We start from the raw sequence: 24,813 nt of genomic DNA on the forward strand, positions 1-24,813 counted from the left end.
AAGCCCGCAGCCCCACAGGTCAGTCGCTGCCGAGGCAAAGGAAGATCTCACGTGTCGCTGTTGGACCCAGTGGCTGGCTGTTTAAGAGTAGCGCATGGCCGCGACACGATATTTGCCTTGGCTGGTGGGCCCGTACAGTACAGGACGTTCCTTCCTAGTGCATGGGCGTCTCGGACTGCTCGGCTGCCCTCTCTTTCCGTTTCGTTTCGGAAGTTTCAGTGGCCATTTAGGAAAGCAGTAAAGACCAAGATGCGTTTTTTCTCTCCCTGCACGACTGCTATGCCTACGAGGACTCTCGGTTCTTCCTTCCGTTTACCCATGTTTTATAGGCCTCCTTTTCCGTTTCCGTTTCCGTCTCCGTTTCCGTTCGTCCGTTCGCAGTTGGAAGCCTCCCATCCCAACGAACGAAATACAAGAACATGACGCAAACATGATTGAATTCGCTTTGCGCGCACCCGTCGAATTTGTTCTCCACTAGCGACCTACTACGACTCATAAGAACTACTCCTACTACTAAAGCAGAAGGGGGCATAGGAGGGAATACAGTACAGTAGAGTAGTAGTTGGAGGGGAAACCCCTGCAGAAAGTGAAGATTTTATACCTAGCTTCCCGATTAAGAGATACCTTTCTCCTGCCATTACCGAACTTGCTTCATTCCCTCCCTTCCTTCCTACTGCCCGTCGCCCTCTGCAAAATGCCGTCCGCGCGCTAGCTACCAAAGTGGTTAGTCGCCAAACCCCAGACCGATTCCTCCTCCCCGTGCTCGTGCCGTGCCTGCACGTACGTCCACCGCCCGACTGCTTAGTGGCATGAAGGACCTGGTGTCGTGCTTCAGCGAGCACGCCATCAGGATCTCCGACGTCGCCTGCTCCGGCTCCGCCGCCGCCAATGCGGCCGCGGCGGCCACGACGGGGACGGCCGACGGCGGGGGCAGGGCGGCGGGGATCAGCGCGGTCACCACCGTGTACCGCTCGCGCCTCTCGGCGTCCGGCAAGGACCTGCTCGTCGACGTCACGTGGGCGCGCTCGCCGGACGGCCCCGCGCTCTCCGTCGCCGTCCACGACGCCGGCGCCCCGCGGCACCGGGCCGCCGCCGCCGCCGCCCCGCGCCACCTGCACAGGCGGAAGGGGAGCGGCACCTTCACCGCGGGCAGCTGCGTGGTGGGCGTCTTCTGGGACTACGCGGCGGCGCGGTACGGCGCGGGGCCCGAGCCCGTCTCCGGGTTCTACGTCGCCGTGGTCGCCGACGCCGAGTTCGTGCTCCTGCTCGGCGACATGAGCCGGGGCTACGTGGAGCGGCTGCACGGCGGGATACCGGTGGCCGAGTCGCGGATGGCGCGGCGGCGGGAGCGGTTCGTCGGGTGCGGGTGCTGGTCCACGAAAGCGCGCTTCTTGGAGTCCGGCGCGGAGCACGAGATCGGCGTCGGGCTGGAGGGCGACACGGAGGCGTGGGTCACCGTGGACGGCCGGAAGGTGGTGCAGCTGCGGCGGCTGCGGTGGAACTTCCGCGGCAGCCACACCCTCATCCTGGACGGCGGCGCGCCGGTGGACATGACGTGGGACCTCCACGGCTGGCTCTTCCACGCGATCGACCCCTCCGCCTCCTCGTGCAGCGCCGTCTTCACGTTCCACGCGCGCGGCGCGTCGGAGACGAGGCTGTGGATGGACGACGACGACGGCGCCGCCAGCAGCAGCGGCGAAAGCGACAAGGAACACGACAAGCCTCTGGCGCCGGCGCCGGCGCGCGGCCAGCGACAGAAGCAGGGGCCGTCAGGGCAGGGGTTCTGCCTGCTCATCCAGGGCTTCAGGAGATCCTCCAAGACCACCTGATCTGTACATTCCGCCACAGGATTTCTTCACCAATCCTTTTCGACTTCTTCTTGGTTTGTGTGCCTGGAAATGAAATTTAGGGTCGATGTACTTACTGATTGATGCTGGTTGTGAATTGATCCGATGCTTCACAGAATCACACGAGCGTGAAGCTGTGAATGGTAGGTAGACGTGCGTGGGGAGGTTCATGTTGACATAAGAAGGCGTTGGTTTTCCGTTTTTTGCTTGCTGATTTGATTGATACCTGACTGTGAATGTGTTGTGGATTCCAGAAATATACAAACAAAGGTTGCAACATTTTGTTTAAACCGTTTGCTCCTTTTCATTGCACATAGCCACAGCATTTTGTTTGAGCATGTTTCTATGGGTCGTGTAAGCTGATTTGCACCATTAAAACCGCAGTATTTGGGATGCTGACACGCAAGAGTGATAAACAAGCAAGTTAAGAAAACTTTATGGATATATCAAGCCGGGTGGAGATGGGGATAAAAACACTTTTTCTCCGCAATCCTTGTCATTCTCTAGCTTTGAGTAACCCGCGCACACAACCATAGACATCGCCGACGTCGATTGTGAGCTTTATAAACAAAACTTGTGTTTGACATATCAACTCTTCTTCTAATCTAAAATAAAATGGGGCCCCTCTCAATTATTCCGGGACATGACTGCCACTCTCATGAATCCGAGAGGTCCCAAAGAGAAGAAGCAAATGAAACATGGTCCAACCTTACGAGTGTGGAATTCTGAAATGAAACATTTGTGGGATTCTGAAAAACAAAACCAATAAGATATTATATCGATTGCAAAAAGACTTGGGGACGTTTATCCGATGCAATGATGGCATAAATTCAGGATTCGCTCGAAAACCAGAGTCGCTAGTGGCTATTCCTTCCCCCCTCTTGATCAAGATGAGCTTTGCTAATTTGTTGACCTACTGCTTGCCTTCGCTGTGGCCAACTTATGCCATTCACCTGCCTGCCAAAGGTCAATATGTTAGGCTAGTGAGAAGAGAACTAGCCCAACTAACCGGCCATTTATGGGATTCACAGTAGCACAAGAGTAACGGCTTCAGAAAAGCCTCCTAGTTTTAACTCTAGGTGTTTTCTTTGTTCCGCTCCGAAATGCTCGAAGTTCTAGATTTGTCCCAAGTGAAACATCTTAAAGTTTGGCAAGTCCATAAAAATTGTAACAACATCAAATTAGTTTCAAGTAGATTCATCATAAAATATATTCTCATACTTTATATGGTTGATGTTGTAGATGTTGACATGTTTTTTCTACAAACTTGCTCAAACTTAACAAATGTTCGACTTAGGACATGCTTAGAACTTCAGTATTTTGGAACGGGAGGATTAGGATATTGCAACAGAAAAAACATGCACACAATAAATCTGTAGTTCCCGTACACGGAGGATACCTCTCAGCATCCAATGCCCAGTTGGAAAAGGGATGTACGTACTACTTAAGCTGGTATACATTATTGCTTTATAAAGCTGCTGATTCACGACAACAGTAGGTTGCGCAATACATCATCTTCAGACGTCAGCTCCTACGCTGAACTCACATGAACACAACAGACGCCATGGCCATCACGCAGAGGCAGTACATGTAGCTTCAATCAGGGCATGAGTGATTGGTTTACGCCAGCAGATTACATGTGGTCCAGGACACGTACAGGCAGCAATCTTCATCTTCCATTACTGCTGGGCGGCCACCATGCCTTCCTCTTCCTGAATACTAGAGGATAGCACCACTGATGAACAGACATCCGATCCAGGAGGACGGTATAACATGTGAATTGCGTACTGAACAAGACAATGATTCCAAATGAGGTACAAGGGTACAACCTAGAGTTGAATCTGTAATCAATGGTAAAAGCATAAGGAATCATGGAGGGAAATGCCGATTTGTCAGTGAGCAAAATGACAGCAGGGGCTCCTATCATATTTGAGCAGAAGCCTTGGTGTTTGTTCAGTGATCATGCCAAATGTTTGTCGGAGACAGGCGTGGAAGATGACAGTAACCGGTGCGAGTGATAAACATGCTGGAGCTTAAACATTATGGATTGCCAGGTCCGGTTGAGGTAAGGATCAATCCACTTTCTCCATAATGCTGCACAGATGTTGTCACTTTTTCAAGGAAATCACGCAAAGCATTAACCATCACAGATGTTGATTGCTCATTCTGTAAGAATACAGCTTAAGTTTGACTGATCAACTACTGTTGTAAAATGGGCTTATATGCGTTATACCACATACTCCCTCCGTTCCTAAATACTTGTCTTTCTAGGCATTTCAACAAGTGACTACATACGGAGCAAAATGAGTGAATTTACATTCTAAAATATGTCTACATACATCCGTATGTAGTAGTCATTTGAAATGTCTAGAAAGACAAATATTTAGGAACGGAGGGAGTAGTACACAATCTATGACATTATCAATTTACCAGTACAAAGAAATGTGCAGGCTTGAGAGTGGTCATTTCAACAAAATAGAACAAACCAAATAAAACTTTGTTCATTCCAGGCATATTGGACTGGCTTTAATCACGTCCGATTTATTTGCCCAGACATGTCCATAGATTTTGTTCATGCACTGGTTCCAGAAAGGTATGAAATTTATACATGTTTTGTCAATTCTATAAGTAATTTTAAAAAATGTCGAAGTTAGGGCTTGTAAGGCACCCTGGTGTTGCAGTCCCCAGAGCTGTTCGTCTCTCTCGATCACCTCTTTCTTGATCATGATAGCCTTGCTAATTTGTTCAGCTACTAGCCCTAACTATGCCAAGAACTTTATGAAAACCTGCTTAGCAATGCAACTTTACCTGCCTGCTAGGTCAGCATGTTAGGTTAGTGAAAACTAGCGACCTAGTCAGCCATTTATGGTATGACTGACACAAGAGTACCCACATTAGAAAGGTCTCCAATTTGATTGTGGATGGTTTATTTCACCGTCACAGATGATTGCAAATGGACACCTCTGGGCGGCCCGCTTTAAATTGCAACAGCAAAAACACACACACAATTAAGTGGTAATTCCAGGACATGGATGATACCTCCCAGCATCCGATATCCAATCATCCATGGAACACATAAGAAGCTTACTTGTTCGAGTGCCCGAGAGACAGGAGTGTGCTTCAGTTGGTAATCCACGCGAACAGGACAGAGGTAGGTTGCAAAATAAATCATCTGCAGACGCCAGGCCGTCTGTTGAAGCTTCACATGGACGGAACAGAAGTCATGAGGCAGTACCTGTAACTCAAATCAGAACATGAGTCATGCAAGCAGATTACTTGTGGTCCAGGAAACGTACACCAATCTTCTTCCATTACTGTCGGGCAACCATATGCCTTTCCTGATAGATGGTGGCAAGATGGACGAACTTCTGAGAGCTACAACGCTTTCAAGATGACAACAAAATATAAATCGCGTACTGAACAAGACAATTATTTGAGAGGAGGTACAAGGGTACAGACTAGAATTGAATTTGGAATCAATGAAGAAAATGAATTCACTGTTGAGTATCAAATCAATGAAGAAATTGTATCCCCTTCCCCGTGCTTCCTGTCTTCTGATTGTCATCATTAGATCATCTGTACTATGACATTAAATCGACATGAAAAGAAGAACCAGCGAGGAAAATGATAACTCGGGCTTGAATCATGGTTCAGTGATATCACAAATACTTGTTTAAGAAGATAGTCACATATTAGCCTTCAACTCAAAAAAGTAGAAAATATATGCCATCGAACTATATCACTATACAAAAACTTGATGCTGGAATACAATAATCAGGAAAAAGGAAAGCCTTCTGCTGCACTGCTAAATTAACATTGAACTAAACAAGTAATTGCATAAAAACTACAAATGACCTTCTTGATGATCTTTAGAAAGGCAAGCAGGGATGGCACCAAGGTAAGAAAAACAAAACAATGTTAGAATACATGCCGCATGATTTCTTATTCCAACTTCCAAGTCTCTATTTGGAAGAAGTGTGATGTTACTCCCCATCAAAGAACAGATGATTAGTCACATTGATGGTATGCTTAGTCCGGCTCAGTCACCTAAGATAACGACGATTTTAGAATAGAGAAATATTGACTTCATCAAACACCAGTTTATTCACAATGGAAAATAAATAGGCCCAAGTATACTTGGATGGACATGATGGTTTCTGAAGCAAAAGGGCATCTGAAGGTGGCAGCAGAATGCACTTGCAGTATGACTTCGGAAGCAAAAGGGCGTTCTTAAGGTTGCAGCAGTATGCATTTGCAGTATGATTTCTGAAGCAAAAGGGTGTTCTTAAGGTTGCAGCAGTATGTGCTTACACTTCGTTGGGGTCTCATTTCTAGAATAAGGAACACTATCTAAGGAATTTTGACTGGAACTGCAGGAGCTTTGCATTTTCATTATAGTGGGAAAGCAAGTGGTACAAAGGCTAAGAACTAGCCAGAAACAGAGGAGAAAGGAGGAAGGAATAAAGAAAGAAAGCCCAGAGCACTAGAAAATAGTGCTTACGGACTAAAGAAACAAACTGATCACTCCCAAGCCTCCTTGAGGAGGCTGATATCATCTTTGATAAGCAGGAGAACTCTCTGAGGTGTTGCTTGCATGCTGTTGAAAATTCTTGCATTTCGTTCTTTCCAAATTCCCCAAGCAATGTAAGCAACAGCAGTGCACTCATCAATCTCGTTTTTCTTTTTATGAAGCAGTTGGCATTTGGACCACCAATCCAAGGCCGAGGCAGCAGAGAAAACCCCAAGAGCCGCACCTGGGAATAGAGAACCAGCTTGCTGCCATATTTCCTTTGCAAAAGGGCATTGAAGGAACAGGTCAGAAGCTGATTCCATAGTTTGATCGCAGGTAAAACAATTGGCATGATGATCCCATCCTCTGATATGTAACCTGTCCGCAGTCCAAAGCCTATTTTGCAGCAAGGTCCAGACGAAGAATTTCACTTTCATTTCAGCTTTGATAGTCCAGACTTTTTCAAAGATCGGAATCAGGATGCGCGAAAGGAATTGCACATTGTAGACTGAACATGCGGAATACTGTCCATTTGCCGTGGTGTTCCAAGATATTTTGTCAGGTTCAGAGGTGAGTTGAACATCTTGTACTTTGCCCCATAATCTGATGAAGGCATCAAGGCGCACATATTATGGCCGGTTTAGCTAGGCTCACCGGGCAATCTTAGCCCACAAGTTATCTTAGGTTAATTCTTATGCAAGTTATCTTACGTTAATTCTTATGCAAGTTATCTAGGTTATAAATATAGGCTGTAAGACTTTTTTTGAAATTAAGCAATAAGAATATTATTATCTCTATTGCCCGGCTCCCAGAGGAGCCGGAACCCTAGCCGCCTCTAACCCTAGCCGCCGCCATCTCCCTCCGACGCGCCGGCACCCAGCCGCCGGCGCGTCCGATCATCGCCCCGTCCCACTCCATCCTTCCCCTACAACCTCCGGAGCAGATCCGGTGGGCCCCCTGTTTCTACCAATTTGGTATCCAGAGACTTGGGTTCGGTCATGTCGTCATCAACACCCACGCCGCCGCTACCCATCATCACCACCGCCCCGATAACCAATGCCGGGCCCCCAATGCCGCCGGCCCCCGTCACTTCCGCGCCGCCGACAACCTCCATCTTCACGCCGGAGGAGATGACCAGCACCCTGCGGGACCTCGTGACGGCCGTCCAGGGCATCTCCCTGTACTTGGCCAGCCCGCACACCACCCCGCCGGCTGCGCCCCCCGCCTACAGCCACCCGGCGACGCACTGGCCGATCCAGAACGCGTCAGGCCCGAGCGGGACGCCCCTGCTGCTGTTCCAGGCGGGCTACACCGGCGGGCCCCCGCCACTGCTGCACCTGCCCTGATACTCGGTACCCGCGGCGATCGTCGGGGCCCATCCGTCGCTCCAGCCGCCGCTCGCCCCAGTGCCGTCCTGGCCGCAGTGGCCCGCGCAGGTTCCCACAGCGCCACTCGCACCTCCCGCACCTGCCCCAGCGCCGCAATGGCCGCACCGGCCCACGCCGGCCCCAGCCGCGCCAAGCGCGCCGGTCCAGCTCCCACCGCCGCCGCCCAGCTCTGGACTGGGCCAGTCCACACCAGGAGGATTTCCGATCCAGCAGGTCTGGTTTCCGCCGTCACCGTCCCCGACCCCGGCCTGGCTAACCGGGACGTCGCCACCGCCAGTTTACACAGAGGTCGGGGACCCACTGGTACCCACGCTGCAGTCTGGGGCCTCGTCCGGCTCCGCAAGGGCCTACGACGGCCTTCCCACCGTTGACCGGGCGCCGTCATCATCACTGCTCCGCACCGTCGAGCCGGTCGGCCATAGCGCATCGACCCAGACGCCGCCACGGTTCGCCAAGATCGATTTCGCCACTTATGACGGCACGGAGGACCCGCTTAACTGGCTCAACCAGTGTGAGTAGTTTTTCCGTGGCCAGCGCACGCTCGCGTCGGAGCGCACTTGGCTGGCATCCTACCACCTCCGCGGTGCAGCCCAGACCTGGTACTACGCCCTCGAGCAGGACGAGGGCAGCATGCCCCCTTGGGAGCGCTTCCGCGAGCTCTGCCTCCTTCGCTTTGGGCCTCCGGTTCGCGGGAGCCGCCTGGCGGAGCTCGGCCGCCTTCCCTTCACCTCCATGGTGCAGGACTTCGCCGACCGTTTCCAGGCCCTGGCATGCCATGCGTCGGGCATGACGGCGCAACAGCGGGCCGACCTCTTGTCGGTGGACTTCCGGATCACATCCGCGTGGACGTGGAGCTTCGGGGACCCCAGAATCTCCACTCGGCCATGTACTACGCCCGCGCGTTTGAATGTCGCGCGGTGGCCATCCAGCAGGAATCACCGTCCCGGACCGCTGGGTCGCTACCCTGGCCGGATTCCGCGCAGGGTCGGCCTGCGCAGGCTTCTGCGGCACCCCTCGCCGCGACCGCAGCGCGCCAGTTCCACCGGCTCACCTCAGCCGAGCTACTCGAGCGTCGCCGTCAAGGGTTGTGCTTCAACTGCGACGAGCCCTACACGCCCGGCCATGCCTGCCCGCAACTCTTCTACCTGGAGGTTGCAGACTACATTCCGGAGGACGCCGTCGCCGCCGACCTAGCCGCCCCAGCTGTCGAGAAGGTGTTTGACGCTGGTTGATCGCCTCGAGGAGTTCCACAATCGCTTCCCCACCTTACAGCTCGAGGACGAGCTGTTTGTGCAGGCGGGGAGAAGTGTTATGGCCGGTTTAGCTAGGCCCACCGGGCAATCTTAGCCCACAAGTTATCTTAGGTTAATTCTTATGCAAGTTATCTTAGGTTAATTCTTATGCAAGTTATCTAGGTTATAAATATAGGCTGTAAGACTCTTTTTGGAATTAAGCAATAAAAATATTATTATCTCTATTGCCCGGCTCCCAGAGGAGCCACCCTAGCCGCCGCCATCTCCCTCCGACGCGACGGCGCCCAGCCGCCGGCGCGTCCGATCATCGCCCCGTCCCACTCCATCCTTCTCCTACAACCTCCGGAGCAGATCCGGTAGGACCCCTGTTTCTACCAGCACAGCAGAACAGATGTTAGCCAATCCCCTCATCCAGAATCCATCTAACCCACATTTGATACACAAGCCCACATAACCCTACAGAGTGACGCGTGAGATGACTGGGTGGAAAAAAATAGTGTTCTCGGAACACCAAATCCACAGTTTACATACGTGTGTTTCCCATGTCTTGAGGAAGATGTTGGGAAGCAATACAATGATTTGAATAGTGAACTATTGGGGGTGTATCTTTTTTTTTCTTGACTCCTGTTTCACTTCCTACCCTTTTTTTTCTACCAACTTCTAGGTCGGTTTGTTGTACATTGTTAAGTACATTGACATCTCCTACATAAGTTTATTTACTAAATGGAGAAGTCCAATCTGTTTTAGATCTACGCTCAACCTACAAACTTCAGTCTCAAACATCTGCAGCGCGTCCTTAGAAAATGCAGTCATACAATAACTGAGATGGCATTTTGACACACCCTACTATACTGCGATGAGAGAGCATCCTGATCTTCCTTCTCAGCTATGAAATGGTTTTTATCAGGTGTAACCATGCAGCATATAACATGGTGCCAACTGAGCATATGTGTGTCAATAATCCTGCCAACTAAACATCAATGTGTGTGCAATTAGACTACATTGCCACGTCAATTGCGCATATGTCTGTGCAACTAGTGTCCTGCCAACTAAACATCAGTATGTGTGCAACTAGACTAGTTACAAGCCAACTAAGCATGTGTGTATAACTAGTCCTTCTGCCAACTAAACATCAATGTGTGTGCAACTAGACTACATTAAAAGCCAAGTAAACATCAGTGTGTGTGCAACTAGACTAAATTACAAGCCAACTGAGTATATGTGTGTGCAACTAGTCTTCCTGCCAACTAAACATCAATGTGTGTGCAACTAGACTACATTATAACCCAACTAAACATCAATGTGTGTGCAACTAGACTACATTACAAACCAACTAAACATCAATATATGTGCAACTAGACTATATTACAAGCCAACTGAGCACAAAGTAGCTAAATATAAGACACTCCTGATTATATCAAGCTCCGTCAGGTCTGCTGCGGCACTGTCGGACGCGTTGAGGAGGTTGAACTTGAGCACGGTCAGGCTCTCAGGGAAGAGGAGGGGCCAGAGTCGGAGGATGTCGTCCGAGAGAGGAGTTTGCGGAGGAGGACAACAGCCATGGTGGGGAGCTCGGTGATGGACGGGTCAAAGGATCGAACTGCAGACCTCATTCTGGATCCAAGCGAGCCAACCAGCCGAGCTAGCTACCTACAATGGTAAAATTGCAGCGCCTTTCTTAAAGTATAAAAGGCAGCGGCAAATCATGTTATTTTTTAAAATATTTTTTTATAATATGAGTTGAACAAACTTTAAAATACAGATATTTTTTAAAAACAAACACTCGAAATTTTAAAATACACAACTGAACATTTTGTAGTATACGTTGAACAAATTTGTATATACGATGAACAAATTTTAAATACACAATGAACTTTTTTAGTATACGTTGAACAATTTCATTATGTACTATGAACTATTTGTAATACAGGATGAACAATTTTAGAATGCAAGGTGCACTATTTCATAATATACAATGAACATTTTCTTAATATGATGAAGATTTTTGTAATACGCGGTGAACTTTTTATATAATGCGCAATAAAGAGAAAAAACAGAAAGAGAAAATAAAAAGGAAACATAAAAGAAAAAAGGAACCAAAAAAGAAAAATAAATAACAGGAAGAAAACAACTGAAAACCAGGCAAAACAGTGAAAACACTGGAAGAAAAAATCGTAGAAGAAAAACGAAAAAAAAAACCCCGCAAGGAATAGAGAAGGAAGCGGCAGCGAACGCATCAAACGGTAAACGCTAATCCCGTACATGGGCCGGCCCAACCCATGGCTCACTCAGCGAAAGCATAACATTTTGACGCTAACGAGCGTCAAATAGGGTTTGCCACACTCTCTGCGTCGAATTGCCCTCAGTTCGCACAGGCGCGAGCGACTGAGCTGGCCCATTAAGCAACATCCCTCCTTCCACATTTTATCTAGAAAGCGACGTAAAACTACTACGAAAGCGAGCCTTACATAAGGGACCTCCTCAAATTGCCCTCAGTTCTCACGCGCGAGCGACTGGCCCGGCCCATTAAGCAATGTCCCTCCTTCCACATTTTATGTTGAAAGCAACGTAAAAATACCGCGAAAGGGAGCTTTACATGGGGGACCTCGTATACGACGCTCTCTGCATCGAATTGCCCTTAGTTCGCATTGGCGTAGTGACTGGGCCGGTCCATTAAGCAATGTCCCGCTTTCCATGTTTTATGTTGAAAGCGAAGTAAAAATACTCCGAAATGGAGCTTTAAAAATCCTGAACAGTTTACAAAAATGCAAACAAAATTAGAAAAATTCAGAATAACTAGAAAAAGGAAGTATTTTCTGAAAACACGAACAATTTTTTAAAAACATGAACATTTTTTTCAAATGGGAACATTGTGAAACTCCGAAATTGTTTGGGCAAAATATTTAAAAATTGGTGTAGGAACAATTTTCGAAAGTGGCAACATCTTTTGAAATCACAATCTTACCTAAATTTGTGGGTTTTTTAAATAAGAACATTTTTTAACTTCTCAAGAAATTTCAAAAGGCGCAATTTTTTTTTGAATTTAAGGATAAAATTTGAAAACATAAACATATTTAGAAATTGAAAAAATATGTAAAAACATGGCATTGTTTGAAATTCCTGAACATTTTTCCAAAATGAAAACATTTTTTAAAACTCAAATAGTTTTTGAAAATTCTGATTTTTTTGAATTTATGAAAAAATGAGGGGTTTTTTTCAAATTCCCTCCAAAAGTAAAAGTAAAAACCATTTTTGAAATGCCTAGACATTTTTCGAAACATGATCATTTCAAATTAGCAAACATTTTTCGAAATTCCTGAATATTTTTTGAATTTGAGAATAAAATTTAGAAAAGGTGAATATTTTTAGAATTTTTGAATAATTTTTTTAAAACAAGGACTTCTCTTGAAGTTGTTAGCAAATTTTGAAACTTTGAATAATAATTGAAAATAGGTGCGTTATTTGAACTTCTGAATAAATAATGAAAAGCACAAACATTTTTAAATCCCCGAACATTTTCTGAATCCTGAAAAAGTAAGAAATAGGGTCAATTTTGAAGTTTGAACAATTTGTGAAAAAGCAAATATTTTTTGAATTTAAGATTTTTCTAAATCAAGAACACTTTAAAAAATGGAAAAGTAATCTTGAAAAAAGGGGAGGAAATAAAAAAGAGTGGAAATAATAATAATAATAATAATAATAATAATAATAATAATAATGAAAAATCAAGAAAAAGGAAAAAAAATGGAGAAGAAACAGAACAAACCCGGTTCAGGAACCTCCGGGAAGTTCCTAAAACCGAAAAACAGCTTGGGCCCTTCCAGAATGTTCCTAAAATCAGGATCATGTATCCCTGTCGCTGGGTTGTCCGCCTCTGTGAAACCCCGACAACTTGGAACCTTGCTATATGTACGATGAAATTCCATCCAACACTTAGTATGATTAGAGACAAATCATAAATTATCAGTTTGTGGGCCATAGCATATGTTGTCTGGTCGTACCAGTGTCCGATAAAAAATAATCATACGTACAGTAGTGATTTCTGTTACACATGTTTCCACAAAATGCCCCCCCCCCCCCCACCATCACCACCAATTTTTGCTCGGGCCATTTAATTTTCAGAAAACTAAAATTAGATGTCAGATTTTTGCAAATCAAACTTTTTTATGGCAACTTATACTGGTGTGATAATGGCAAATTTAATTTGCAAGGACGGCAGTTTCATCGCAAAAAATTGAATTGAGACGGATTTGTCATGCTCGCCAACTAAAATTTCCATCCTCGACGAACATAATTTGCCATGAAAAATGTTCGATTTGACACACCTAAAAATTGACGTTGGCGAACTTTTTTTAGAACTCTTGAACTTTTTTAAAACTATGAACTTTTTTGAATCCATGATTTTTGAATTGGTGAAAATTTTAAAATCCATGATTTTTTGAATTCCTTTTTATGATTTTTTTGCATTTCCCCCAAAAGTCAATGGCCAACTACGAACCGAGCGAGCTGGCTCACCACGTTGTTGGGCCAGCCCACTGAGCGATGGCATGAGCTCTGGATCCTCTATCTCACATAAAAGGCCTAATTTAGACACATCCCCCACTTCAAAATGTTGCAAGCACATCTTAATGATGACTTCGCACAAACGAATGTCATGATGACCCCGTTCGTAAATATATGGTTTTAAGAGTAAGTCCTCATGTCCATGCCTATTTTTATTTATAAGTGTTCAATTGTGCAACTTGATTTCGATCCGGTTAAAAACTGGAATTTAATACTTTTGCAAAGCTTGGTAGAAACCCTTATCTTAAAGATGCACCTTCTCCCGTGTGTTCGACGGCTCAGGGTCATGTTAGGGAAAAAGGCGAGAATCATTTCTGCTCCTTTACTAGATCACTAAAGGGACTCGCCATATGTTCGTGCAATTTCCTTGCACAAGATGGCCCCAGATAGTCCGGAGTGGCCTTAGTTGTTTTGACTAAGTGTCCCCGGTTCTGGCAGTTTAGGTCATGTGTCGTAGGTTGTTATGGTTGTTTTTTCTGTTGATCTGGTTGTTGGGTTGCGCCGGCCGATGAAAGAAGAACATGGAAAATGATCATCGATGTACGCCTTTCATTGGCAAATATATACGATAGACATAAACACGATATGGACATAATCACTTGCAGTCAATTCATGTTTAAAACCTCGAGTGTATTTTCGTCACAAACTCCTCAAAAAGCGAGACAAAATTGACATGAAAAATGGACCCATGCTGTTGATATATTTGTACCGGGCGAACAAGTACAATGGCCGTTCTGCTTGGGTCCGCCCTGCTCGGCTGGCGCGTGATAATTGTTCATCACTAATCCTCGTATTTGGCGGTCGATCATTTGTATTTGCTCAAAAGTTACTCGAACGATTTTTCGTGTTGCTCAACGATAGTATGAAACTGAGATGCATTCATGCATCCTCGATTTTCTGGAAAAGGTAAGCAAAATATTTGAAACTGTAGGCATGAAGTTGAGTGAACCACTTGAACAATTGTTTTTCTTTGCTGTTTGCAGATGACTACGGTTGTTGTATATCCGTATTTGTCTTGACAATTATCGTTCGGGGTGGTCGACAACGAGATTTGTTGGGGAACTAGCATGCAATTTCAAAAAAAAAATCTATGCTCATGTAAGATTTATCTGTTGGGGAACACAGTATTTCAAAATTTTACTACGAACACGCAAGATCTATCTAGGAGATGCATAGCAACGAGAGGGGAGAGTGTGTCTACGTAGTCTCGTAGACCGAAAGCGGAAGCGTTTAGTAATGCGGTTGATGTAGTCGAACGTCTTCACGATCCAACCGATCCAAGTATCGAACGTCCGGCACCTCCGCGATCAACACACGTTCAGCTCGGTGACGTCCCTCGAACTCTTGATCCAGTTGAGGCCATGGAGAGTTCTGTCAGCACGACGGCGTGGTGACGGTGATGGTTATTGGGAAACGCAGTATTTCAAAAAATTTACCTACGATCGCGCAAGATCTATCTAGGGGATGCATAGCAACGAGAGGGGAGAGTATGTCTACGTACCCTTATAGACCGAAAGCGGACGCGTTAAATAACACGGTTGATGTAGTCGAACGTCTTCGCGATCCAACCGATCAAGTACCGAACGCACGGCACCTCCGCGATCTGCACACATTCAGCTTGGTGACGTCCCTCGTACTCTTGATACAGCTGAGGCCGAGGGAGAGTTTCGTCAGCACGACGGCGTGATGATGGTGATGATGAAGTTACCGACGCAGGGCTTCGCCTAAGCACTACAACGATATGACCGAGGTGGAAATCTGTGGAGGGGGCACCGCACACGGCTAAGACAACTGTCAACTTGTGTGTCTATGGGGTGCCCCCTCCCCCGTATATAAAGGAGGGGAGGAGGGGAGGGCCGGCCCTCTCTATGGCGTGCCCAAGGGGGAGTCCTACTCCCAGTAGGAGTAGGTTTCCCCTCTTTCCCTAGTTGGAGTAGGAGAAGAAGGAAGAGGGAGAGAGAGGGAAGGAAAGGGGGGGGCACCCAATTCGGATTGGGCTTGGGGGGGGGGCGCCCTCCACCTGGAAGCCTCCTCCTCTCTCCCACTAAGGCCCAATAAGGCCCATTGACTCCCTGGGGAGTTCCGGTAACCCCTCGGTACTCCGGTAAATGTCCGAACTCATCCGGAACCATTCTGATGTCCAAACATAGCCTTCCAATATATCAACCTTTATGTCTTGACCATTTCGAGACTCCTCATCATGTCCGTGATCACATCCGGTACTCTGAACTAACTTCGGTACATCAAAACACATAAACTCATAATATCAATCGTCATCGAACGTTAAGCATGCGGACCTTACGGGTTCGAGAACTATGTAGACATGACCGAGACTCACTTCCGGTCAATAACCAATAGCGGAACCTGGATGCTCATATTGGTTCCTACATATTCTATGATGATCTTTATCGGTCAAACCGCATAACAACATATGTTGTTCCCTTTGTCATCGGTATGTTACTCGCCCGAGATTCGATCATCGCTATCTAAATACCTAGTTCAATCTCGTTACTGGCAAGTCTCTTTACTCGTTTTGTAATGAATCATCCCGCAACTAACTCATTAGTCACATTGCTTGCAAGGCTTATAGTGATGTGCATTACCGAGAGGGCCCAGAGATACCTCTTCGACAATCGGAGTGACAAATCCTAATCTCGATCTATGCCAACTCAACAAACACCATAAGAGACACCTGTAGAGCATCTTTATAATCACCCAGTTACGTTGTGACGTTTGATAACACACTAAGTGTTCCTCCAGTATTCGGGAGTTGCATAATCTCATAGTCATAGGAACATGTATAAGTCATGAAGAAAGCAATAGCAACAAACTAAACGATCAAAGTGCTAAGCTAACAGATGGGTCTAGTCCATCACATCATTCTCTAATGATGTGATCCCGTTCATCCAATGGCAACACATGTCCATGGCTAGGAAACTTAACCATCTTTGATTAACGAGCTAGTCAAGTAGAGGCATACTAGGGACACCCTGTTTGTCTATGTATTCACACATGTACTAAGTTTCCGGTTAATACAATTCTAGCATGAATAATAAACAATTATCATGATATAAGGAAAATAAATAATAACTTTATTATTGCTTCTAGGGCATATTTCCTTCAGTCTCCCACTTGCACTAGAGTCAATAATCTAGTTCACATCGTCATGTGATTTAACTGTTGGGGAACGTTGCAGAAAACAAAAAATTTCCTACTCGTTTCACCAAGATCCATCTAGGAGTTCATCTAGCAACGAGTCATCGAATGCATCTACATACCTTTGTAGATCGCGTGCGGAAGCGTTCAAAGAACGGTGATGATGTAGTCGAACACGACGTGATCCAAATCACCGATGACCAAGCGCCGAACGGACGGCACCTCCGCATTCAACACACGTACGGGACGGGAGACGTCTCCTCCTTCTTGATCCAGCAAGGGGGAAGGAGAGGTTGATGAAGATCCAGCAGCACGACGGCGTGGTGGTGGATGCAGGGCGTCACAGTAGCAGGGCTTCGCCTATACTACAAGAGAGAGACGTAACGGGAGAGAGGGAGGCGCCAGGGGCTGGTGTGTGAAGTCCCTCCTCTCCCCCACTATATATAGGGGTACTAGGGGGGGCGCCGGCCCTAGTAGATGGAATCTACTAGGGGGGGGGCGGCGGCCTAGGGTGGGGGGCTTGCCCCCCAAGCAAGGGGGCGCCCCCTCTAGGGTTTCCCCTCAACCCTAGCCGCATGGGCCCTAGGGGGGTGGCGCCCCAGCCCGCTTTGGGCTGGGTTCCCTCCCACTTCAGCCCATGGGGCCCCCCGGGATAGGTGGCCCCACCCGGTGGACCCCCGGGACCCTTCCGGTGGTCCCAGTACAATACCGGTGACCCCGAAACTTGTCCCGATGGCCGAAACAGCACTTCCTATATATAATTCTTTACCTCCGGACCATTTCAGAACTCCTCGTGACGTCCGGGATCTCATCCGGGACTCCGAACAACATTCGGGTTACTGCATATACATATCTTCACAACCCTAGCGTCACCGAACCTTAAGTGTGTAGACCCTACGGGTTCGGGAGACAAGCAGACATGACCGAGACGACTCTCCGGTCAATAACCAACAGCGGGATCTGGATACCCATGTTGGCTCCCACATGCTCCACGATGATCTCATCGGATGAACCACGATGTCAAGGATTCAATCAACCCCGTATGCAATTCCCTTTGTCAATCGATACGTTACTTGCCCGAGATTCGATCGTCGGTATCCCAATACCTCGTTCAATCTCGTTACCGGCAAGTCACTTTACTCGTACCGTAATGCATGATCCCGTGACCAGACACTTGGTCACTTTGAGCTCATTATGATGATGCATTACCGAGTGGGCCCAGTGATACCTCTCCGTCATACGGAGTGACAAATCCCAGTCTTGATCCATGTCAACCCAACAGACACTTTCGGAGATACCCGTAGTCTACCTTTATAGTCACCCAGTTACGTTGTGACGTTTGGTATACCCAAAGCATTCCTACGGTATCCGGGAGTTACACGATCTCATGGTCTAAGGAAAAGATACTTGACATTGGAAAACTCTAGCAAACGAACTATACGATCTTGTGCTATGTTTAGGATTGGGTCTTGTCCATCACATCATTCTCCTAATGATGTGATCTCGTTATCAATGACATCCAATGTCCATAGTCAGGAAACCATGACTATCTGTTGATCAACGAGCTAGTCAACTAGAGGCTTACTAGGGACATGTTGGTGTCTGTTATTCACACATGTATTACGATTTCCGGATAACACAATTATAGCATGAATAAAGACAATTATCATGAATAAGGAAATATAATAATAATGCTTTTATTATTGCCTCTAGGGCATATTTCCAACAGTCTCCCACTTGCACTAGAGTCAATAATCTAGTTACATTGTGATGAATCGAACACCCATGGAATTCTAGTGTTGATCATGTTTTGCTCTAGGGAGAGGTTTAGTCAACGGATCTGCTACATTCAGGTCCATATGCACTTTACAAATCTCTATGTCTCCATCTTGAACATTTTCACGAATGGAGTTGAAGCGACGCTTGATGTGCCTTGTCTTCTTGTGAAACCTGGGCTCCTTGGCAAGTGCAATAGCTCCAGTGTTGTCACAGAAGAGCTTGATCGGCCCCGACGCATTGGGTATGACTCCTAGGTCGGTGATGAACTCCTTCACCCATATTGCTTCATGTGCTGCCTCCGAGGCTGCCATGTACTCCGCTTCACATGTAGATCCCGCCACGACGCTTTGCTTGCAACTGCACCAGCTTACTGCCCCACCATTCAAAATATACACGTATCCGGTTTGCGACTTAGAATCATCCAGATCTGTGTCGAAGCTAGCGTCGACATAACCCTTTACGACGAGCTCTTCGTCACCTCCATAAACGAGAAACATTTCCTTAGTCCTTTTCAGGTACTTCAGGATATTCTTGACCGCTGTCCAGTGTTCCTTGCCGGGATTACTTTGGTACCTTCCTACCAAACTTACGGCAAGGTTTACATCAGGTCTGGTACACAGCATGGCATACATAATAGAACCTATGGCTGATGCATAGGGGATGACGCTCATCTCTTCTATATCTTCTGCCGTGGTCGGACATTGAGCTGAGCTCAATTTCATACCTTGTAACACAGGCAAGAACCCCTTCTTAGATTGATCCATATTGAACTTCTTCAATATCTTATCAAGGTATGTGCTTTGTGAAAGACCTATGAGGCGTCTCGATCTATCCCTATAGATTTTGATGCCTAATATATAAGCAGCTTCTCCAAGGTCCTTCATTGAAAAACTCTTATTCAAGTAGGCCTTGATGCTGTCCAAGAGTTCTATATCATTTCCCATCAAAAGTATGTCATCTACATATAGTATGAGAAATGCTACAGAGCTCCCACTCACTTTCTTGTAAACGCAGGCTTCTCCATAAGTCTGCGTAAACCCAAACGCTTTGATCATCTCATCAAAGCGAATGTTCCAACTCCGAGATGCTTGCACCAGCCCATAAATCGAGCGTTGGAGCTTGCACACCTTGTCAGCATTCTTAGGATCGACAAAACCTTCCGGCTGCATCATATACAATTCTTCCTTAAGGAAACCATTAAGGAATGCCGTTTTGACGTCCATTTGCCATATTTCATAATCGTAGAATGCGGCAATTGCTAACATGATTCGGACGGACTTTAGCTTCGCTACCGGTGAGAAAGTCTCATCGTAGTCAACCCCTTGAACTTGTCGATAACCCTTAGCGACAAGTCGAGCTTTATAGATGGTCACATTACCATCCGCGTCTGTCTTCTTCTTAAAGATCCATTTATTTTCTATGGCTCGCCGTTCAACGGGCAAGTCAGTCAAAGTCCATACTTCATTTTCATACATGGATCCTATCTCGGATTTCATGGCTTCCAGCCATTTGTCGGAATCCGGGCCTGCCATCGCTTCTTCATAGTTCGAAGGTTCACCGTTGTCTAACAACATGATTTCCAAGACAGGGTTGCCGTACCACTCTGGTGCGAAACGTGTCCTTGTGGACCTTCGAATTTCAGTAGGAGCTTGATCAGAAGTATCTTGATCATTATCATTAACTTCCTCTCTAGTCGGTGCAGGCACCTCAGGAACATTTTCTTGAGTTGCGCCATTTTCCGGTTCAAGAGGTAATACTTCATCAAGCTCTACTTTCCTCCCACTTACTTCTTTCGAGAGAAACTCTTTCTCTAGAAAGGACCCATTCTTGGCAACAAAGATCTTGCCTTCGGATCTGAGGTAGAAGGTGTACCCAATAGTTTCTTTTGGGTATCCTATGAAGACGCATTTTTCCGACTTGGGTTCGAGCTTTTCAGGTTGAAGTTTCTTGACATAAGCATCGCATCCCCAAACTTTTAGAAACGACAGCTTAGGTTTCTTCCCAAACCATAATTCATACGGTGTCGTCTCAACGGATTTCGACGGAGCCCTATTTAAAGTGAATGCGGCAGTCTCTAAAGCATAGCCCCAAAAAGATAGCGGTAAATCGGTAAGAGACATCATAGATCGCACCATATCTAATAGTGTGCAATTACGACGTTCGGACACACCGTTACGCGGAGGTGTTCCAGGCGGCGTGAGTTGTGAAACTATTCCACATTTCCTTAAGTGTGTGCCAAATTCGTGACTCAAGTATTCTCCTCCATGATCTGATCGTAGAAACTTGATTTTCCTGTCACGTTGATTCTCAACCTCACTCTGAAATTCCTTGAACTTTTCAAAGGTTTCAGACTTGTGTTTCATTAAGTAGATATACCCATATCTACTTAAATCATCAGTGAGCGTGAGAACATAACGATAGCCACCGCGAGCCTCAACACTCATTGGACTTCACACATCAGTATGTATAATTTCCAATAAGTCGGTTGCTCGCTCCATTGTTCCTGAGAACGGAGTCTTGGTCATTTTACCCATAAGGCATGGTTCGCACGTGTCAAATGATTCATAATCAAGAGACTCTAAAAGTCCATCTGCATGGAGCTTCTTCATGCGTTTGACACCTATGTGACCAAGGCGGCAGTGCCACAAGTATGTGGGACTATCATTATCAACTTTACATCTTTTGGTACTCACATTATGAACATGTGTAGCATTACGTTCGAGATTCATTAAGAATAAACCATTCACCATAGGAGCATGACCATAAAACATATCTCTCATATAAATAGAACAACCATTATTCTCGGATTTAAATGAGTAGCCATCTCGAATTAAACGAGATCCCGATACAATGTTCATGCTCAAGGCTGGCACTAAATAACAATTATTAAGGTTTAAAACTAATCCCGAAGGTAGATATAGAGGTAGCGTGCCGACGACGATCACATTGACCTTGCAACCATTCCCGACGCGCATCGTCACCTCGTCCTTTGCCAGTTTCCGCTTATTCCGCAGCCCCTGCTTTGAGTTACAAATGTGAGCAACTGCACCGGTATCAAATACCCAGGAGCTACTACGGACACTAGTAAGGTACACATCAATTACATGTATATCACATATACCTTTTGTTTTGCCGGCCTTCTTGTCTGCTAAGTATTTAGGGCAGTTCCGCTTCCAGTGACCGCTTCCCTTGCAATAAAAGCACTCAGTCTCAGGCTTGGGTCCATTCTTTGGCTTCTTCCCGGCAGCTTGCTTGCCGGGCGCGGCAACCTCCTTGCCGTCCTTCTTGAAGTTCTTTTTACCCTTGCCTTTCTTGAACTTAGTGGTTTTATTGACCATCAACACTTGATGTTCCTTCTTGACTTCTACCTCCGCTGATTTCAGCATTGAGAACAACTCAGGAATGGTCTTTTGCATCCCCTGCATGTTGAAGTTCATCACAAAGCTCTTGTAGCTTGGTGGAAGCGACTGGAGGATTCTGTCAATGACCGCATCATCTGGGAGATTAACTCCCAGCTGAGACAAGCGGTTATGTAACCCAGACATAGTGAGTATGTGCTCACTGACAGAACTATTTTCCTCCATCTTACAGCTGAAGAACTTATCGGAGACTTCATATCTCTCGATCCGGGCATGAGCTTGAAAAACCATTTTCAGCTCTTCGAACATCTCATATGCTCCATGTCTCTCAAAACGTTTTTGGAGCCCCGGCTCTAAGCTGTAAAGCATGCCGCACTGAACGAGGGAGTAGTCGTCAACACGTGTCTCCCAAGCGTTCATAACGTCTTGGTTCTGTGGGACGGGAGGATCACCTAGCGGTGCTTGTAGGACATAATCTTTCTTGGCAGCTATGAGGATGATCCTCAGGTTCCGGACCCAGTCCGTATAGTTGCTGCCATCGTCTTTTAGCTTGGTTTTCTCTAGGAATGCGTTGAAGTTGAGGACTACGTTGGCCATTTGATCTACAAGACATATTGTAAAGTATTTTAGACTAAGTTCATGATAATTAAGTTCATCTAATCAAATTATTAATGAACTCCCACTTAGATTAGACATCCCTCTAGTCATCTAAGTATTACATGATCCGAGTTAACTAGGCCGTGTCCGATCATCACGTGAGACGGACTAGTCAACATCGGTGAACATCTTCATGTTGATCGTATCTTCTATACGACTCATGCTCGACCTTTCGGTCTTCTGTGTTCCGAGGCCATGTCTGTACATGCTAGGCTCGTCAAGTCAACCTAAGTGTTTGCATGTGTAAATCTGTCTTACACCCGTTGTATGTGAACGTCTGAATAAAACACCCGATCATCACGTGGTGTTTTGAAACAGCGAACTGTCGCAACGGTGCACAGTTAGGGGGAACACTTCTTGAAATTATTATGAGGGATCATCTTATTTACTACCGTCGTTCTAAGTAAACAAGATGCAAAACATGATAAACATCACATGCAATCATATAATAAACGTGACATGATATGGCCAATATCACATAGCTCCTTTGATCTCCATCTTGGGGCTCCATGATCATCTTGTCACCGGCTTGACACCATGATCTCCATCATCATGATCTCCATCATCGTGTCTCCATGAAGTTGCTCGCCAACTATTACTTCTACTACTATGGCTAATGCGTTTAGCAATAAAGTAAAGTAATTTACATGGCGTTTCTCAATGACACGCAGGTCATATAAAAGAATAAAGACAACTCCTATGGCTCCTGCCGGTTGTCATACTCATCGACATGCAAGTCGTGATTCCTATTACAATAGCATGAACATCTCATACATCACATATAGATCATTCATCATTCATCACAACTTTGGCCATATCATATCACAAACCACTTGCTGCAAAAACAAGTTAGACGTCCTCTAATTGTTGTTTGCAAGTTTTTTACGTGGCTGAATTAGGGTTCTAGCAAGAACGTCTTCTTACCTACGTTAAAGCCACAACGTGATTTGTCAACTTCTATTTACCCTTCATAAGGACCCTGTTCATCGAATCCGCTCCAACTAAAGTGGGAGAGACAGACACCCGCCAGCCACCTTATGCAACTAGTGCATGTTAATCGGTGGAACCGGTCTCACGTAAGCGTACGTGTAAGGTTGGTCCGAGCCGCTTCATCCCACAATACCGCTGAAGAAAGATAAGACTAGTAGCGGCAAGAAAGTTGACAAATCTACGCCCACAACATATTGTGTTCTACTCGCGCAAGAAGAACTACACATAGACCTAGCTCATGATGCCACTGTTGGGGAACGTTGCAGAAAACAAAAATTTTCCTACTCGTTTCACCAAGATCCATCTAGGAGTTCATCTAGCAACGAGTCATCGAATGCATCTACATACCTTTGTAGATCGCGTGCGGAAGCGTTCAAAGAACGGTGATGATGTAGTCGAACACGACGTGATCCAAATCACCGATGACCAAGCGCCGAACGGACGGCACCTCCGCATTCAACACACGTACGGGACAGGAGACGTCTCCTCCTTCTTGATCCAGCAAGGGGGAAGGAGAGGTTGATGAAGATCCAGCAGCACGACGGCGTGGTGGTGGATGCAGGGCGTCACAGTAGCAGGGCTTCGCCTATACTACAAGAGAGAGACGTAACGGGAGAGAGGGAGGCGCCAGGGGCTGGTGTGTGAAGTCCCTCCTCTCCCCCACTATATATAGGGGTACTAGGGGGGGGGCGCCGGCCCTAGTAGATGGAATCTACTAGGGGGGGGCGGCGGCCTAGGGTGGGGGGCTTGCCCCCCAAGCAAGGGGGCGCCCCCTCTAGGGTTTCCCCTCAACCCTAGCCGCATGGGCCCTAGGGGGGTGGCGCCCCAGCCCGCTTTGGGCTGGGTTCCCTCCCACTTCAGCCCATGGGGCCCCCCGGGATAGGTGGCCCCACCCGGTGGACCCCCGGGACCCTTCCGGTGGTCCCAGTACAATACCGGTGACCCCGAAACTTGTCCCGATGGCCGAAACAGCACTTCCTATATATAATTCTTTACCTCCGGACCATTCCAGAACTCCTCGTGACGTCCGGGATCTCATCCGGGACTCCGAACAACATTCGGGTTACTGCATATACATATCTTCACAACCCTAGCGTCACCGAACCTTAAGTGTGTAGACCCTACGGGTTCGGGAGACAAGCAGACATGACCGAGACGACTCTCCCGTCAATAACCAACAGCGGGATCTGGATACCCATGTTGGCTCCCACATGCTCCACGATGATCTCATCGGATGAACCGCGATGTCGAGGATTCAATCAACCCCGTATGCAATTCCCTTTGTCAATCGATACGTTACTTGCCCGAGAT

The 24,813-nt window shown here is 46.7% G+C and overlaps 1 protein-coding gene and 1 pseudogene across 1 annotated transcript; both read left to right on the forward strand.

Annotated features, from left to right (window-relative positions):
• Positions 1-343: 343 nt before the first annotated feature.
• Positions 344-2,147, forward strand: LOC125541686 (uncharacterized). The gene has a single exon (XM_048705027.2). The coding sequence runs from the start codon at positions 810-812 to the stop codon at positions 1,827-1,829; it is 1,020 nt and encodes a 339-aa protein (XP_048560984.1). The 5' UTR covers positions 344-809; the 3' UTR covers positions 1,830-2,147.
• A 5,681-nt stretch (positions 2,148-7,828) lies between these two features.
• LOC147985577 (uncharacterized) lies at positions 7,829-9,194 on the forward strand (annotated as a pseudogene).
• Positions 9,195-24,813: the final 15,619 nt, after the last annotated feature.

This window comes from Triticum urartu, chromosome 2A (genome assembly GCF_056163025.1).
Source record: "Triticum urartu cultivar PI428250 chromosome 2A, HENAU_Tu73, whole genome shotgun sequence".
Lineage (NCBI taxonomy): Eukaryota > Viridiplantae > Streptophyta > Magnoliopsida > Poales > Poaceae > Triticum > Triticum urartu.

Bases quoted from the DNA above. Each gene is read 5' to 3' on its own strand.
- LOC125541686 (XM_048705027.2), top strand. From the start codon at position 810: ATGAAGGACCTGGTGTCGTGCTTCAGCGAGCACGCCATCAGGATCTCC.